Raw genomic sequence first — 19,412 nt, 5'->3', positions numbered from 1 at the left:
ATAGAAAGTGGGGGGGCCCATTCAGTTCAGAAAGTGTGGCCAGAGAGACCACCTGAGGAGGGTGTGTCCCTGAGATGACTCTGCCCGAGCACTGGGAACAGGTCCATGGCACGCAGATCTGGTGGAAGTCAGGAATGGCAGGTCCCTATTCAGCAGCACTGCAGGCCCAGAGAGATGGCAGGGTCTCGGGCAGCCAGCACACCTGTGTGTGTGTGTGTGTGTGTGTGTGTGTGTGTGTCTGGTGGGGGGTTATCTTGCAATATGACAAGAACTCAACAAGAAGCCACTGCACATCAGGCAAAGATGGGCAAGGCATAGTCTCTGCCTTCTCAGTTCAGTTCAGATCAGTCGCTCAGTCATGTCCGACTCTTTGCGACCCCATGAATTGCAGCACGCCAGGCCTCCCTGTCCATCACCAACTCCCGCAGTTCACTCAGACTCACGTCCATCGAGTCAGTGATGCTATCCAGCCATCTCATCCTCTGTCGTCCCCTTCTCCTCCTGCCCCCAATCCCTCCCAGCATCAGAGTCTTTTCCAATGAGTCAACTCTTCACATGAGGTGGCCAAAGTATTGGAGTTTCAGCTTTAGCATCATTCCTTCCAAAGAAATCCCAGGGCTGATCTCCTTCAGAATGGACTGGTTGGATCTCCTTGCAGTCCAAGGGACTCTCAAGAGTCTTCTCCAACACCACACTTCAAAAGCATCAACTCTTTGGCGCTCAGCCTTCTTCACAGTCCAACTCTCACATCCATACATGACCACTGGAAAAACCATAGCCTTGACTAGATGGACCTTTGTTGGCAAAGTAATGTCTCTGCTTTTGAATATGCTATCTAGGTTGGTCATAACTTTCTTCCAAGGAGTAAGCATCTTTTAATTTCATGGCTGCAGTCACCATCTGCAGTGATTTTGGAGCGCAAAAAAATAAAGTCTGACACTGTTTCCACTGTTTCCCCATCTATTTCCCATGAAGTGATGGGACCAGATGCCATGATCTTCGTTTTCTGAATGTTGAGTTTTAAGCCAACTTTTTCACTCTCCTCTTTCACTTTCATCAAGAGGCTTTTTAGTTCCTCTTCACTTTCTGCCATAAGGGTGGTATCATCTGCATATCTGAGGTGATTGATATTTCTCCCGGCAATCTTGATTCCAGCTTGTGCTTCTTCCAGCCCAGCATTTGTCATGATGTACTATTCTAGAAGGTCTCAATTTGATAAGTGTTTTGGAGGCACAGACCAAATAAGCCCTTCCAAGGGTGAGCCTCGGGGTTGGGGGCAGGCATCCATCTTCACCACCACCTCCCCATCTTTCATCACTCTGGCTGCCCCAAGAGTCTGGGTGATCAATTTCTCCAATTACCTTCCAAACTTGGGGAAGACACCTTGCTGGCTGTTCTGGGGGTTCTGCATTCACAGCAACCTTTAAATGTTGGCAGGATGAAAGAACCCAATTTCAAGACATGATTCCTCTCTCAATTTTCCAACAGAGCACCTAAGTCTCCTTGGAAACTGAACATTGAAACAAGATGGTGATCATGATAAGGGCTGGATGCCACCCCTCTATGCACAGCAGGAGGCACAGGACTTGGTGCTTGCTGGGTCCCCAGTCAGCTGTCCCTATCTCCCACTGACATTTCTCACCCAAGTCAATTTGGGAAATTTCTGCTGGGAAACGTCAGCAGGCAGTAGGAGATTGACCTCTGTGAGCTGGGATCTAGAACCTTCTGTGGGCCTGCTGTCTGACTGCCCGGGCAACCATCTGCTCGCTGGGCATCACCTAACCCTCTCCACCCTCCCCTAGGACAGGCTTCTGTCACCATCTCCGGTTTAGCTGCCCCGTTCCTACTTCCCCAGCTTCCAGCCCTCCCCCAAACTGCAGCCAGCCTGGTCCTCAACCCTAGTCTGGCTCTTCCTGATCCTGCACTTGACTTGGATGGCTTTTCATCCAAGTTCAGTACTTCAGTATTCAGCTATACCAGAGTTTCTCAGCCTTGGCACTACTGACATGTTGGGCCAGATAATTTGTAATTCTTCACTGATGCTGTACATTGTAGGATGTCCAGCAACATCCCTGGCCTCTACCCACTAGATGCCAGGACTGACCCCTGCACATACTTATGACAGATAAAAATGTCTTCAGACACTGTGGGATCTCCCCTGGAGGGAAAAATCACTCCCGAATGAGAACCATGTCTCCCTTTGAGGACCAGTCTTCTCTGATTGGCCCCTCCTAACTCCAGACCTTCATCCTCCCTATTCCCTCCAGACACTGTGCACAAATGCCCTGGTCCCTACTCATTCATGTGGTGGTTGCTTTGCATTTGCTATCATGGTTCACCTATTCACAACAATAAACAGTTGCCATTAACTAAATATTTCTTAGGTATCTAATAGGGGCTTTACAAATGTTACCATATTAAGGTCTGGTCTATTACCATCCTCATTTACAGACCAGCAAACTGAGGCTCAGAGTGGTTAGGTGACCTGCCCAAAGGCACAGTTACACAGCCCAGTTTCAAACTCATGGGTTTTTAGAAGTCCATGCTTCTAACCACCACTCAATTTGTTGGAAGAACCATGGAGTCCTCCTGCCATGGCTCTTCCTCCACCTCCTGAAGGAAGCCACTGAGCTCTCTAGTCTGTGGCAGACTCTGCAAGATACCCTCAGTCTCACTGCTTGATGATGCCTGCTAACCAGGGACTTGCAAAGATTCTGTCACCCGTCCTGCAGGCCTGCCCTCTCAGGCCTCCTCCATTGTCGTGGTTACCCGTAAAAGGGCCCTGGGCCTGTTCCAGATTAAGGGGCTACCTCCTTCAGCCCCAGGCCAACCCTACAGGGAGCTCATTGACACAGAGCCTTTGTCTGACTGTATCCCATCTGGAAAAGGAGGCTCTTACTTCCAGAGCCCACCACTGTTCCCAGAGGCATTTCAAGAGGTTCTGTGCTCTCCACTGATCACAGAAATGACTTTGGACAGAGCTGGGGTTCGGGGGACCTGAAGACAAGGGGCGGGCCTGCCTGCTGCCTGAGTGTGGTGGGAGAGACTTGGCAGCTTGAATCACTGATGGAGCAATGGTGGGGAGTTCAGAGGTGGCCTAGTAAGACAGGCTGTCCCTGGGTGGGGAGGGGGCTCTCTTTCCCTCCCCAGGCCTTTGTCCCTTTTGAACTGTGGATGCTAAGAAAATACAGAGAAGTCTGTTTAAAGCATTAAATTATAATGCCAGCATTAAGGATACTAGAGTCAGACCTGGGCTTGAATTCTCACTCCAAGAATAAGAAGCTTGTGACCTATGACTGCTACATAAGCACTCAAGGCCTCTGCATTCTTGTCAGTACAAAACAGGGATGGCAGGCTCTACCTCACTGGATCTTTTTGATATTTATTGATTTATTTATTCATTTATTTAGTCATTTGGCACCCAGGATCTTCAGCTGTGGCATGAAAACTCTTAGCGGCAGCATGTGAGATCTGATTCTTTAACTAGGGATCAAACCCAGGCCCCCTGCATTGGGAGCATGGTGTCTTAGCTACTGGATCACCAGGGAAGTCCCCCTACTGGACTATTGAGAGGATTCATGAGGTAGTGCATAGAAAGAGTTAGTTTTTATGAGTGTTCTTAGGAGTCTGATGGAGCTGGTTCTACTAGCTAGCTGTGTGACCTTGAACATGTTACTTCACCACTTGGTACCTCCGTTTCCTCAAGAGCAAAGAGCAAATTGATGGGTGGCATCAAACAGTGACTCCGTTGTTATGGGGTTTAAACAAGATGGTCTGAGGTAACTGCTTGGTATAGTACCTGGCACCGAGCCATCACATGACATGGGTTAACTCTTCACTACTGTTATCTCATTATGGTCACCACCACCATCATCACCATCCTCATCGTTGCCATCACCATCGCCTTACAAGAAGACTGTCTGGCAATGCAGCTTCAGGCAGGGTGTCTCCATGAAATGGGCCCCTCTGTAAGGTGGGCCACTGTCCAAGAAGGGACATGATTTGCACATGGTTCCCTCCTCCTGCCTTTTGGGAGCCCCATGGACAGCAGAGCTTCCTTGCTCAAGCTGTGCCTCAAAGGACACATACTGTTATTGCCATGATCAGATGTGCTTCAGGGCTGAGAGCAGGCCTGGACATAACCCGTCAGAATGGTGTAAAAGGCTAGAGTTTGGGGTTTCCCAGCTGCAAGTCTCAGCATTTACATGGGTCATCTCATTTAAACCCAAGAACAGCCTTATGAGGTTAAATCTGTTGCTGCTGCCATATGCTTTCTTGAATTCTGCTGGCTGGCAAGGTACTTTTCAGGAAGGAAAGTGGAACACCCACTTGTTAATTGCCTATAAGTCTCACCTTGTCAGTAAGGCTGCTGTCGCAGGTTGGATGTGCCAGGAGCAGCCTCACCATGTCCGTGTTGCCATGGCAACAGGCCAGCATGAGGGCGGACGATCCATCATGGTCCTGTAGGTTGACATCTGCCTGGCAGCTCAGCAGCGCCTGGACCATGTCCCCCCTGTCGTGGCTGACTCCCAGCATCAGTGCCGTCTGGCCCCCCTGCACACAGAGAGCAGGGGTGTGGTCAGGTTGTGGCTGATGGGAAGGACCCCCTCTATAGCCTACGTGTAAGCAGGAAAGACTTCTCTGGAAAGTGACAGTTGATCTGAATCTCCATGGTATGGGACATATCTTCCCTAGCCTGGCAAACTTCTACTCTTTCCAAGACACCAATCAAATGTACATCCTCTCTAAAGCCCTCAACTTACACGCCAAGCACAGGTTTCATAACACAACACTTACCATTTGGTACTGCAACCTCTCTCTTTCTCATGGGCTGTGACATCTTTGATGGCAAGGACTAAGTCTTTTTCATCTCTCTCTCCAGCACCTAGTCCCAAGTACATGCTGATAAATGTTGAATGATGGAATAAACAAAGGGTTTAAAAATCAGGAACATGGCTTCTGACTGCCTGCCCCAGCCTAACTTCCTCTAAGAAGCCTGGGATTGCTCTGAACGCCTCTGATATTTTCAGCTGAATGATACCCAGAACGCTCTTTTCTCACCGAGCTCTCTGCATGGTACTAAGGTCATCGCTAACCCACAACCATTGACAACACTCTTTCACTTGCTTGTAATAATCAGTGCACACGGCAATGGATCAGAGTCAGAAAGTGAGACAAAGCTCTGCTTCTGCTGTTTCCTAGTGTGTGACCCTGGCCACGTCACTTGGGGTCCCAGAATCTTGGTCAATCTTGGTCAGAGTATTTGTGAAAGTCAAATGAAATAAAGGGTATAAATATAAAAATGTGTGGTAGCTATTTTTTCTGATAACAAACTGATCATCATTTCTCCTGGATTTTCCTGTATATATACAGTACTCTTATATAACTTGATTATATATTTTGCACTCATGATTCTCTCCTGGGTTCCAGGCGGGTCAGGTGGGTCTCTCTGACTGAGTGTCAGGCTTTGTAAGGTTGTAAGAATGAGGTAAGGGCTCTGTTTTCTCTCCCTTCAGGTCCCCTGTGACTCTGAGCACAGTGTCTTACATGTAAAACATGTTGGCTGACGTGTTCACTGATTAAGGCTCCAAAATGCCGTCACTGATAGATTATGTTTCCCTGCCCAGAAGGCTGGGGCTTAGAGAAAAGGGGGTTTCAATCAGAAAAAGGCTGTCCCTGTCATATACTGCTTATGTGAGTCTGGATAAGTTAACCTCTTGGTGATTTTTGCTGATCTGGTAAAACAGGAATGCTTAAGGATATTACGTACCCCCTGGGGCTATTGTGGGACCTGCATGCAGCCCAAATGTTATGTGTGTGAATGTGTTAGTCACTCAGTTGTGTCCCTCTCTTTGTGATCCCATGGACTGTAGCCCTCCAGGCTCCTCTGTCTGTGGGATTTCACTGAAGTGGGTAGCTTAGCCATTCCCTTTTCCAGGGGATTGTCCCAACCCAGGGATCAAACCCGGGTCTCCTGCATTGCAGACATATTCTTTACCATCTGAGCCACCAGAGAAGCCCAAATGTTGCATACATTTTAGCTATTGTTGTCTTTATGAGTGTTAGAGATAATGTCTGACCACCGTGGCAATGTATCATTAGATGTCCTGGTTCCCCATTTCTCTGGAACTCAGATCTTTCCAGAGAAGACTCTTTGCTCTTTAGTTTGCTTATACCTGATCCGGAGGTAATGCTTGTTGACTGTACTAACCAGACCACAGTTTTCCCTCCAGGCCCCTCTCTCCGAGTGGTATGAAAGCCAGATGTCATAGACAGACGATTTCCTGTCTGCCCCCTGCCTGACTTGGGACCCTTTCCTTCCTCACCCCCCTCCTGGCCTGGTTCCATACAATTTAATTCAACAAACATTTACAGAGCACTGTTACCAGCGTGGTGCAGTGCCGACCCTGGAGATACAGAGAGAAATAGGTAGCTTAGCCCAGGAGACTCCTGGCCTCCCAGCTCACTTCTATCTACCCTGATGCCCATGGCTCCCTTAATACCTAAAACCCCCAGGGGGCGCTGAAGAACGCAGCTACACAGTAATCCTTTTCTTCCCTTGGCAATGTGGGATGGGTCCCTTACTCTTCTAGAGCATTGGTTTCTCCTCTACAAGAAGGGCATATATTTTGATCATTAGCGAGCATTCTGCCTTCAAGAGGACCAATTGAGAAAAAAGATTTACTATGTTTATGGAAAACATTATTTGAAGTGAAAACAGCTTTATTGAGTCCTACAGTGTAAGCTATAGGTGAGTGAAAACACTTTAAAACCAGAAAGTAAGCTATGAATGCCTGATTTTTGCCACCAATAGGATCGCTATTGTGTGAAGTGGGCAAAAGGACTTTGCCATCAGGTTTAGCTGCGATCACCTTGGGCTGGGGTGGAGAGCAGAGTTAAATGGATTGTTGGGAGACAGTTTTCTATGGTATCTTGGTTTGCTGCAATCCTGTGAGTGAGGGACTATCTGGCCTTTTGTTTCACTGTCTTTTTAAGGAAGAACGTACAGTGAACAGCACTGGAGGACAGAGGTAGTGTCTCCTTCAGAACAGAGGGTAGTCATGCTTACTACCCAGTATGGAAGATTCAGGTTCCCTAAGCTCAGGGTTTCTCTCTAGTAACACAGCCCTCTCTGTGCACAGGGATCTGCTCCTCCTCACAGCGCCCTGTAGCTATTGGGACTCTGGAAACAGGTATAAATAGTGATGCTCTGACTACTGTTACCACTGGAAGTACCACACTGTCCTTTGGCAATAGGAGTCCTGTGTCTTCTGCCAGCATCCATGACACTGTGGCAGCTAACTTGTTAGCTTTAAGGGAGAGTACAATATCAGACCCTTCATAGTTCTTGAGAGTAGGGCTATACCTATGATCACTCTAGGGGGAAAAGGAGAGTGGAATGCACTCCACTTATTCTCCTCTTGGTCAAAGATGGGCAAGTGGCCTCTTGAAGAGTTCCCACTGTTCCATATGGAGCTCCATCTGACTCAAAGCCCTACTGGCTAAGGGTTACACCTTTGTTCCATATTCTCAAGTAGAAGGGCCCTGCAGCTGAATAGAGACAACCCAACCCTCTGAACTGCTCTGTGATTCATGATCCCTCTATGTATCACCTCCAGGGGCTTTCTAGATTACAAGTAGCAAATGCCTTGTCCAGATGCTATCTGTGGGAACTTTCAGTTCAAGGAGTCCGGAAGGAATTTGCCAAGTTTCAGCCCAGAACATAGATTACAAGTTCATAACCTCTGTCCCAGCCTGTCTGGGCCTCAGGAGGCTCCAAGGAAACCAGAAGTCCAATCTTTGGATAGATGCCAGTTGGAGGGCCCAGACTTCTCGGGCTAAAAACTGGATCTGCATGGAGTTCCTCACCCCACTGGCAGAATAAAACTAGGAGGAGCCACATTCATTAAAGAGGAGATCATGTTCACTCCTCCTACCTGAGTAGCTTGGATGTTCACATTCCCTTCTCTTAAGAGCTTCCAGACAACAGCCATGTCTTCATCGGTCTCGGCAGAAGCCAGGGGAGTGATCATCACAGCAGTATAGCCAGCTTTGTTCTGATGGTCCACGTTGCAGACACCTGCAAGAGAAACACTGAAGCTGGAAGAGCTCTTAAAATGCCGGAAGCCAGGCTTTAGCCTGTTCAATAGGAGGCTTCCCGCTGGTTAAAGGGCCACAGAATAGAGCAATTCTTTCCCAGTGGTGGAATCTGTATTCTACATTTTTAGCAGCCTTTAACAGTGGCTACTTTTCTGAGGCTACCTAGCAAAAAAGGTGCAGAGGAGAGTCAGAGATGACCTAGGCCTATGACCTTGACTTTACTTCCTAAAGTGGGGCACTATTATTCATATTTTACAGATAAGGACACTGAAGGTGTCCTTCAGTGGAGCGAAGAAGGTGAGTGAAACTCTATCAATGCCCCAGTGAAGGAGAATCGAGAGCAGGACTCACTCACTGGGTGTCAGGTCTATCTGATGCTAGAGCCCATCACTCACACAGCCTCACGTTGCCCTCAGGTGTGCATTTCGGGTCTTGCTCTGTGTCTACGTATAACTCATAAACTACTGGCTGTGGTTGTAGGTCCTTTCAAAGGCCTAGTGATACCTTGTGAAATGGACCAGAGGAGATGAAAAAATGCCCCAGGATAAACACAGAAATCTTCTGGGAATAACCAACTCATTTGAGAAGTACAATAGAAAAACACTTCACAAATCTTTATATTAAAGCAATTAAGAATATACATTTCACAAAAGAATGGAAAACTGGCATATTTTTAAGATGAAGTATTACATGAGAACTCAAGGGAAATTTCTGCTTCATAACCCTGGGGATATGCATTCACATCCGTCCCCACCAAAGGAGATGGAGGAGATCATCAGCCTGTTGCCTTGAAGGCTCCCACATTTTAAGGGCAGTTGTTGTTGCTTAGTTGTGTCCAACTCTTTTGTGACCCCATGGGCTGTAGCCCACCAGGCTCCTGTCCATGGAACTTTCTGGCAAAGAATACTGGAGTGGGTTGCCATTTCCTTTTTCAGGGGATCTTCCTGACCCAGGGATCGAACCCATGTCTCCTGCAGACTCTTTACCACTAAGCCACCAGGGAAGCCCTTTAAGGGGTGTACAACTTGGAGAAGGAAATGGCAATCCACTCCAGTATTCTTGCTTGGAGAATCCCATGGACAGAGGAGCCTGGTGGGCTACAGTCCACGGGGTCACAAAGAGTCGGACACGACTAAGTGACTAACACACACACACACAGCGTGAAAAACTAAATCTTCCCTGTGCTGTTGCTCAGGAGAAAAACTGTGTCTCTTTAGGCCAGTAATAAAACTACCTCAGTAGAGCAAGTGTGAGACTTCCTTAGCATTTTTTCTGTAAAAGGGAGATAATAAAAGAACCTGTAAGGTTACTGTGAAATTTAATGAGTTAATATATTAAGAGCACTTAGAATGGCAGCTAGCACATAATAAACACTCAATGAGCATTAACTGTTCCTGCTATTATTGTCCAGAATGGTATTCTTATCGTCACATCCTTACTACTTGCTCTTGAAGACTCAGATATTCATTAAAACAAATCTGGTTTATGACAAAATGTTAGTTAGACTTACTCATAAGTTCTGTGCAAGGGGAAAAAATAATATTTGGCTGACAGTCCCTCCACCCCAAACAATTCTTCAGAAATGTGTCATAATGGACCAGGATGCCAATGGATACAGTTGTGCTCATGAATCAGCAGTTTCCTCACTGAAGCTTCCCTGACCACTGTCATGACCAACTGAGCTATGAAAGGCAAATATCAGCCCCATTCAATGCCTTATAACCCCGTTCTGATAAAGATGGGAATATCTATCTGCATTGCCTGGTTAATGACTTTAAAATTTTTACTCCATGACTATTTTATGTTTGCTTTTAAGATGTGTAAATGAGCCTCAGGTTACAACTCTCTATACTCTCTTCAGAAACGTGACCTATAACTCAGTAGAATGACTAATTCCCCCCCCAGGGGCTCTGAAAAAGGACTGAGGACCCCCCACACACACTTTCAAGGCAATGTTTCTGAGCAGCTCCAGTGAGCAAACCAGCCCTCCCCAGAGGTGAGGGGCAGACTCTTGACTGAACATTCTCTGAGTCAGCCAGCTTCTCCTCTACAGAGGTGTCTCGGTAAAATAGAGCACGGTTCACAAAGGACTAGGCTGGTGGAGGTGCACCCATGACCCTATTCTCAATAACGATGAGTCACTTCGGTGCAGCCTTTTACAGTTTGTAATGTGCTTTCCAGATTCTGCACAAATGGCTGGGAAGGGGGCCCAGTTGGGAGTGGGACAGATCTGCCCTCCTCGACACCCCTTCTACAGTGAGGGAAAGGAATGGGACTCTCAGACCATCTCCCCAAGCAACCCACCCACCCCATTCTTTATGCTTGTGGCTGTTTAGCTATTTCAGCATGTTAAAGGGAAAAGCTTCCAAACCACTTTATGGTTGATGAGTATTGACTGGATCTCAGAAAACATCAGCAGAAATTTATAACAACCAAATCAAAGGTGATCTGTTCTTTGTGACTTCATGGACTGTAACCCACCAGGCTTCTCTGTCCATGGGATTTCCCAGACAAGAGTATTGGAGTGGGTTGCCATTCCCTTCTCCAAGTGATCTTCCCAACCCAGGGATTGAATGTGTGTCTCTTGAGTCTCCTGCATTGGCAGGAGGATTCTTTACTACTAACACCATCCAGGAAGCCTTTTAAGCAGTAGCGTTGCTGTTATACATGTTCCATAATGAAAAGCCCTAAGACTGAATACAATAATTGGAACCCAGAGGCATAGGAGGGTGTCTTTCTCAACTGAGCTACCATGTTGATGGTATCCATGGAATGGTGAACCACTCCAGTGTTCTTGCCTGGAGAATCCCAGGGATAGGGGAGCCTGGCGGGCTGCCGTCTCTGGGGTCACACAGAGTCAGACACGACTGAAGCGACTTAGCAGCAACAGCATGAATCCATGAAGAATGTTAGAAATGTAACTTTATCTTCCTCTGATGATGTGGGATGCAGAAAGAAGTTGAGGTTATCATTACATACATCACCTTTCCACACAGGTAAAGAGCCTCAAGGCTACTTAAGAGAATTTTGAAGAATGGGAAACTTACTGGAATTTAATCTAACTCCCAGGAGTCATCCATCCACACTTTCATCTAACAAATATTTTCACTCAACACCCACCATGAGCCAGGAAATGAACCAAGTGCTGGTGATACTGAAAGGAATGAGACAGGCAGAGCCTCTCCTGCGTTAGCTCAGTTCGATTAGAACTCAGATAGAAGTGACAAGCAGAGATCACCTAACGAAAGAAATAGGATGTTCCACTAGAGAGAGATGGGGCAGCCACTTTAGATGGATCACTTTCTGAGGTGACATCTGAGCTGTGACTTGAACAATGAGAAGGGACCAGTCATGAAAAGAGTTTCAGGTGAAAGGATCCAGATGGAAAGAAAATGCAGAAGTCCCAAGGTGGGAATGAGTGTGGTGACTCTGAGGCCATGTGGCTGGAATGAAAGGAAGGAGGGTACATGGTGGCTGCAGAGAAAGGAAAGGCAGACAGGCCTGGACCATCTGGGATACCTGAAGGTCAGGCTGAGGAAGCCGCCTTCTGATCCAAGAGTAAGGGGAAGCCATGGGAGGGATTTAAGCCGGTGGAGGGGTGAGGGGAATAAGATTCACATTGCAGGAAAGTTGTTGGATCTGGAATTTGGACTTCCTGACACCTGTTTAAACTTCCCCTGTAGTCTCTAAATTAGGATTACACATCTAGCATGTGCTCTGATTCCTGGATTCCACAGTATGGACTTCAAACCCCAGCAGTGCGCTTAGTCATTGCGTGATCTGTTGACTTTTCTGAGAGTCACTTTCATTGTCTATAAAAAAAGGGATAATCATTCTACTAACAGGATAGTTATGAAGACTAAATGAGATCTCAGGTGCCAGAGGCTTAGTAGAGGGAGGGCCTAATCCATGGATATCATCTGGGGTTTTATATCTCTTGTAGGTACCATCCTAAATATCCTTCATACAGCTTTCCTAAACTCACAGATGACATTTGACGGGGACCCACACACCTTCAGTCAGTCCCATCACCCTGCACTCATACCACCACTCCTAGACTGCTTGATATTGTCACACCCTCCGTTGAAACTCCACTACAAGCCCTGTGGTATTGTATCAGCAGACACAAAGGTCTTTATTTGACTCTTAACTGCCTTTTCCAGCTCCTAAGAGGGTCAAGGCCATTTGCAATGATTCTCCACCAGAGGGAAGAGTCTTCCCTTTCTCCAGATCCTGAACAATGAAGAATCTAATGCTCACTTCCCTTTTCTCCTCCTCAACATCTCTCTGGACCTTCGCCCACCTCCTTTCCTTTTGCTTCCATCTCAGAAAAAATAAATATCCCAGCAGCTTGCCTAGGCTGATCTCATCTGTCTCTGCTGTGGATTCCAGGTTTTTCCAGCTCCTGAAAGACCATGCTCTATCAAGCATCTTCTCTCCTCTGTATCTTTAATCTCTCTCTTCATCTCTCTCTCTCTTTCTCTGTGTGTCTCTCTTGAATTCTCAGACAACAAATATATTCAGATCTCTGCAATCCAGTTTCCTTCTAACAATCCCCTGAAACAATTGTTTCCAAAGTCACCAGTGACCTTTTTCCAAACCTGCCAAATCTTGGCTTCATCTGCCAGAGACACTGTAGTACAGTATTAGATCCAGTGAACAATCTTTTTCCTTCTTGACATGATCCTCTTCATTAGCCTGGGACATTTCTCTGTCTGCAGGAAACTACCCACTGCAGTGCACCTTCCCTGCTCTCTAAGTGTTGTGTTAGTCATTAAGTTGTGTCTGACTCTTTGACCCTATGGACCATGGCCCACCAGGCTCCTCTGTCCATGGGATTTCCCAGGCAAGAATACTGGAATGGGTTGCCATTCCCTTCTGCAAGGGATCTTCCTGATCGAGGGATCGAACTTAGGGCTCCTGCATTGCAGGTGGATTCTTTACCATCTGAGCCACCAAGGAAGCCCTTCCTGCTCTCTCAGCAGAATGTTATCTCCCTTCTTTTCAGTCCTGAAATCACACTCTACACCTCTCTCTTGGGAGTCATCATCCTGCTCCATCCTGACTGTCAAGCTGTAAACTCCTGGGAAGGCAAGAGCTCCATGTAGGTCACATCTGTGGTGGTAGGCAGTATGGACATCATACATAGTCTACACATATCTGAGGAAGCATGAATGAATCAAATTGAGTCAAATTGATTAAATGGAGCTATGGCCTTAAACTCTTGAGAGTCCCTTGGACTGCAAGGAGATCAAACCAGTCAATCTGAAAGGAAATCAATCCTGAATATTCATTGGAAGGACTGATGCTAAAGCTGAAGCTCCAATACTTTGGCCACCTGATGTAAAGTGCCGATTCACTGTAAAAGGCCTTGAGGCTGGGAAAGACTGAAGACAAAAGGAGAAGGAGGTGGTAGAGGATGAGATGGTTAGATAGTATCACTGACCCACTGGACATGAATTTGAGCAAATTCCAGGAGATAGTGAAGGACAGGGAAGTCTGGCGTGCTGCAGACTCCAGGGCAAAGAGGTGGACACAACTGAATGTCTGTGTGCACATTTGCATGGCCTAAGTTAAAAAGTACTTATGAAGATGGTAAAATGTGACCTTTCCTAGAGGAAGTGTGGTATAGCACTGGAATTGGACAAACTGAATATAAAGTCTGACTCTACCACTTACCAGCACTGTGATCTGAGCAAATTTTATAACTTTCTGAGCTTCAGTTTCCTCAACTGTAACATGAGAATAACGATACCTACATCACAAATGTGAAGAATACATGATATAATAAAGGCAAAATGGTCTGGCCCAGCTCCTAGAGTACCGGAGGAATTCAGAACAGTGAAAAAGCTCCTTGCTGCAAAGAAGTGGTAACAGAACTGCCCTTCAGAGAGGGACCCAGGTAGCACAGGTGCCAGCGTTTCTGACCTGTCTCCAGCAGCAGCTTCACGATGGAGAAGTTAGAGTGGGACACGCTGTAGTGAAGAGCTGTGTTCCCGTTGCCGTCAGCCAGATTGACAAGCAGCTTTAGCAAGTGTGGGGAGTGAGGCTGGACCCCGTGGAGGTAGGAGGCCACTACGGCAGGGCTGGATGACTTCCGGCTGGAGATGCGGAACCACTCTTGACTGATGGTGTTCAAGCTCTGCTTCTGAAATACCAACACATTCCAATTCCAGAAGGTTACCTACCCAGGTGCTCCAGCTGGGGTGTCAGTTTCCACTGGGAAAGGTCAGCTTAGGTTCCTTCCATGTATATCCCTTCAATTCCCTCCAACTCTCACTGCAATTTACTCCTGCAGGGCTCAGAGCTAGCAGGGTGCAGGGGTACCCAGCACCACTCTTTGAACCTGTGGGATTGGCTCCCCCATCATGTCAGGTAGACAGGAGGACTGGGAGAGCAGCACAACAACCAGTAACACGACACTTGGGGACAGCTTGAGTCCACTGTACATTTAGATCACATTCCCCATAAGCACAGGATAACCAGGACCCCCTCTTTCACACATTTACACCAGCCTGTGTTGACTAGCCCAGACTCCACTGGGGTACCTGCATGTTTTTAACAGGCATAGCTGGAGAGTCACGACATTAATGGGAAAAATGCACACTGAAAGCTAAGACAAACAACATGCCCAACATATGCATGAAGTAAAATCCAAACAGATGTGCTTGAAATATTTTTGGCTTTGAAGCTTTGCTAGGACTTTCAGAGAAAATGGTTAAACAGCTCATGGCAGGATCCCACTCTCTGCAGTATTCCGAGTAAGGAGAGTCCCAGAGCAAATGACACCAACTCTGCACGTGACATGACCTAAGTGTTTTAAATGGAATATGATTAGATTATTTTCCTAAAGGGAAGGAGAAACACTGGGCCTGTGATTGTAAGAGATGAGTTCATATTCATTCCAGAAAGGGCACTGGATTGGGAGTCACTAAACTTGTAGGGCCCAGGCTTAAGTCCTGGCTCAGCTGCATGGCCTTGGAAGTTCTAATACATTTTGAATCCTTCTCGTGCTATCTACAAAATGAGGTTGAAAAAAGGGCTTGGTTTCCAACCTCTCATGCTCTGCCAAATGAGGTCCCTGCACACCCTGCTTTGTCTCTAAGGTGGGGAGGGGTGTTCTGTGCTTTGATCCTAATGTGTGTGACGTCAGGTTGGCATGTCCTCTAACTGCTTTTCTACACAGAATCAGTGGACTCTTTTGTGACTGAAACATTTTTTATGTATCAGAATATCTCCTTTACCTATGGAATCTTCAGAAGAATCTGGAGAAAGACCCTAATATTAAGGAACATACTGGAAGATTTTAATTGAAGATCTAGGAAATAACTTAGCTCTGTAATTCATTGAAGAATAAGTAGCAGGAGTTTTAATCAATATCCAGATCACATATTGGTTCTTTAACAATCTGGGAACAAGTTATTTGCCAAATCAGCGAAGATAAAATACTAATGAAAATGGACTAATCGATCGTTTTTACTCCTAAGGCTTTTCTGCAAAGGAGAACAAAATGGGCTTTAAAAATGCTTACATACTGTTACATTTTGGGTCTTATCCGTGGCCCTCACGACATGGGAAAATGCGTCTATATCAGTACCTCTTGATTAAAGCAGAAATTAATCCTTTAATGTTTAATCTCTGTGGGCCATGATGGTGTTAGGGAGCAAATAGATGTATTTGCTTGCTTTTGGTCTCTTGACCCACAGGTGCACTTCAAGAAAAACAGTCAGGACTACGTAACAAAATGCCAGGGCCTGAGGAAGTGGAGACGTGCGGTTCACCACCCTCATTTTATTAATGAGGAAACCAGAGCCCTGAGCATTGAACTGACTCACTCAGTATCTCACAGATGGCAGTCCGGGGAACAGAACCAAGGTTTCCATTCCACCTGCTCTTTTTCTCTCTACCCACAGTTCTATCAAACTGTGAGGTAATTTTGAGCCTAAGCCACAAATGATCCCATGACATATTTGGGGCGGGATGCCTAATAACATTTGGTAAATGCCTCTGAGCCCCAGCCCTGGTTCCTGTACACATGCACAGGTTCCACTTTCTCAACACAATCCATCACCTTGGGCAGCAGAGTTTGGGCAAATGAGATAGCACACAGCAAAGAGGGGTCCCAAGCACACCCACAAAGCTTCCTCAGTTGCAAGACCCAAGTCGTCGAGTGGAACTAACAGCTTAAACAGTACAGAAATCTTTACATGATGATGACAAATCAGAGTACCAAGAGCTGGTCAGTGGTCGTCCCAGTTTCTGGCAGATGTTGGCTCAATACCCGGCATGCATTAAGGAATTCTTCTGAGGGTTTATATCTAAAGAAAAAAATTAATTCATATATATATATATATGTATCAGTCTCCATCTTGATAAAAAAAAAAAAGTTCCCTACCTTGACTTTCACTCTCATTTTTCACTTCTCAGCAACTCAGACATCCAAACTAGGCAACTTCTCAGGGTCAGGGGCATTCCTCAGAAACACTGAGTGAATACAGCCTCCTGTCGAACAGGGCTGACTTCTGAACAGGGCTGACTTCTGAACTCTTCTGAAGAATGAGCCAAGCATATTTCCCTTTGGATCCTGCTGTTTTCAGGGGATGAGGTCAGATCACCAAAGCATTTTAGGGGGCCATGGGCCCCACTGTAATTCCTGACATCCTGGGAAAGGGAGGGTTATCTTTCTGACTTTGGAGCAAACGTTTTCTGCCTGAGTGACTTAAAAAATGCAAAGGACCCACTCCACAGCATTAAGTTTCTTCAGGTTATTCTTCCATGAAGGATATAGTAAGCACTAATAGAGTCAATTGAATGAAAATTGATAGCACCTGGGCACTCTCAATGATACGCATTATTGCTGCACTGGTAAAAGGGCAGGCTTGGCACTGACAGGCCTCGGCTGGGAGTCAATGGCATTGGTCACCATGAAGCCCCACTTTCACCAAGTCCTTACAGCGCTGCTATGATGGAGCAGCCCTGTGGCCCTGCTGGACAGTCAGCTGCCATTCACTCCTGTCTCTTCTTCAGCAACCGGGTTGAGGATGGCGATAATGATAATTAATGGCACTTACTACTCTCACTTCTCCCATTTACGGGGAATCTACTATGTGGCAGGCCCTGCACCAGGCATTTTACATACTTTTTCTCATTTAGTCCTCAGACCAAATCTATCAGGTTGCTACATTTTACAGATGAGGAAACTGAGGCGACCACAGCTTAAGTACCTTGTCTAAAGTAATACTGTGGCAGATGTAGGATTTGAAGCAAGTATGTCCACTCCAAAGACAGTATTCTCATCATCATGCCAAATGACCTCCCATCACTTTAAAAGACCAGGTTATGTCAGCATGGCCAATGAGAGAGGCAGAAAAACATGTGGGAGAATTACAAAAGACCTAAATCAAAGGACTTCCCTGGTGATACAGCGGTTGAGAATCTGCCTTCCAATGCAAGGGACTCGGGTTCGATCCCCAGTTAGGGAACTAAGATCCCATAAGCCACGGAGCAACTTATCCCATGCTATGTAACTACTGAGCCTGTGCACTCTAGAGCCTGTGCTCCACATCAGAAGAAGCCATAGCACACCACAATTAGAGAAAACTCACATGCTACAATACAGACCCAGAGCAGCCCAAAAGGAAGAACCAAAGTTGAAATACTCACTCTGCTAGTTGTGCCACCTAACTTCCCTAAGCCTCTCTTTCTACATCTATAAAGTGGGTCTTCTAATAATTACTACCTTACAGATTGTTAAAAGGATTACATCAAGAAAATGCATGTCAAGTCCTTTAATTTTCAGTGCTAGGACCATGTTAGCTTCATATGCAGAGCTCTGTCTATGACAGTATAATCCATGAAGGCAGGAGTTAGATCTGTTTCAGTCAACCAATGCATAGAACCTGGCATAGACTAGAAACTCAAATAAATACTGTTGAATAGATGGATAAAAGAATTAACAAATAAACAAATGACTGGATACAAAGGTGAACAAATACACTCACTCTTTCTCAAAGGATCATGTGCCCCATGGGTCCCCATCTAACTTACCTCTCAGTCTTGGGATGAGGGAGCTCTTCGCCAGGCCCAGTTTCCTGGTCTGTGTCGCGGGTGCCCTCAGGGGTGCCCTGGCCCACCCTACAGCTGAGGTGGGCATCCTTGCCCCGCCTGGGTTCTGGGCCATCACATTTCTTCTCAGCCTCGCTGTCAGACAAGTCTTCTGGGGAGCTGTCCTCACCACTGGTCTCCTCACTCGAGGTGGTCTCATAGCTGTCGAAGGAGACAGGGTCACTCATTCTGTGCTTCCTGCCCAGTGCTCATGTCAACACAGGTGAGAACTCAGTGGATTTTAGATAACACTGGCCTGCTCACTAACCTTGTCCTTCATTGTCTACGCCTGCAGGCCTGGGCAAGGGGACTCCCAGGAAATTTACTGTCAGAGGAGCATGCTTTTAAGAGCTCTAACACTAGAGGCCATTGGAGAGTAAAGGTAATTAACTAAGCTCTTTGCAACAAACATACAAATAGCCCATGGCCTAATTGGCCATGCATTCAGATGATTCAGAAAGGCAATCCAAGGTTCTCATGAAAGCATTTAATTCTGGAATCCTAATGTCCCGTACAAAGAGGGAACCAGATCTAGGCAAACATCCCCGACCCCTACACTGAATTCTCTGAATTGCCTGACAAATCCTCACATCTCCGGGTGATAGTGAAGCCTCTCTTTAGACCCCTGTTCTAGCCCAGCTTACCCCTGGCAAGGGTGGAACCATCTGCATCTACTCCTGGGACACAGCTGGGAATCCTGAACCTAGCACCTGCCTTTCTCAGTCGCTATTTCATCCACAGCTTGGAAGAGCAAAAGTGTGGGTGTAGGTCACGTGACTCGTGGCCTTCCCACCCTAGCAATGATCCTTATGTTCAGTTATATGCAACTCTATAGAGGTGGTACACCAGACACCATGGAGGAAAGTTCTGGAAGACTTATTGATCTCTCTGCTGATGGTCAACAAGAGACCTCTGATGGAGGATGCTCCAGATAAGATGAAGACTTCAGATTCTTGGCCCACTGGACACTTCCACAGAGACGAGGCGAGACCGGTGCCATTCTCATGCTCTCTCTCTGAACAGCGGTCCCTATGCAAGGACCCTGTGCTGAATGAATTTGCAGACCCAACCTGCTCGCTGGTATGCTTGCATTCTGTCTTGTTCAAACCCCAGATATTTCTTCCTCTACTGTGCTTGGAACAACCTTTTGTTTTCGTGATTAAGAAAGTGGGGGGATATATTAAATTTACCAAACAGTTCTTTATCTT

At 46.4% G+C, this 19,412-nt stretch overlaps 1 protein-coding gene across 2 annotated transcripts in view; it reads right to left on the bottom strand.

Annotated features, from left to right (window-relative positions):
- The window catches only part of KANK4 (KN motif and ankyrin repeat domains 4), a 75,438-nt gene that overhangs the window by 3,978 nt on the left and 52,048 nt on the right, over positions 1 to 19,412 (bottom strand). For both annotated transcript variants that reach the window (XM_070367926.1, XM_005891235.2), the window contains 5 exons: positions 18,148 to 18,366; positions 16,331 to 16,418; positions 14,029 to 14,248; positions 7,938 to 8,080; positions 4,354 to 4,554 (listed from right to left, as the gene is read on the bottom strand). In XM_070367926.1, coding sequence (XP_070224027.1) covers positions 4,354 to 4,554; positions 7,938 to 8,080; positions 14,029 to 14,248; positions 16,331 to 16,418; positions 18,148 to 18,366 — 871 coding nt within the window. The remainder of the gene's footprint in view (positions 1 to 4,353; positions 4,555 to 7,937; positions 8,081 to 14,028; positions 14,249 to 16,330; positions 16,419 to 18,147; positions 18,367 to 19,412) is intronic.

Source organism: Bos mutus, chromosome 3 (assembly GCF_027580195.1).
Source record: "Bos mutus isolate GX-2022 chromosome 3, NWIPB_WYAK_1.1, whole genome shotgun sequence".
Classification (NCBI taxonomy): Eukaryota; Metazoa; Chordata; class Mammalia; order Artiodactyla; family Bovidae; genus Bos; species Bos mutus.
Note: the sequence above shows the minus strand (reverse complement) of the source record. Positions and strands in the feature narration are given on the sequence as shown.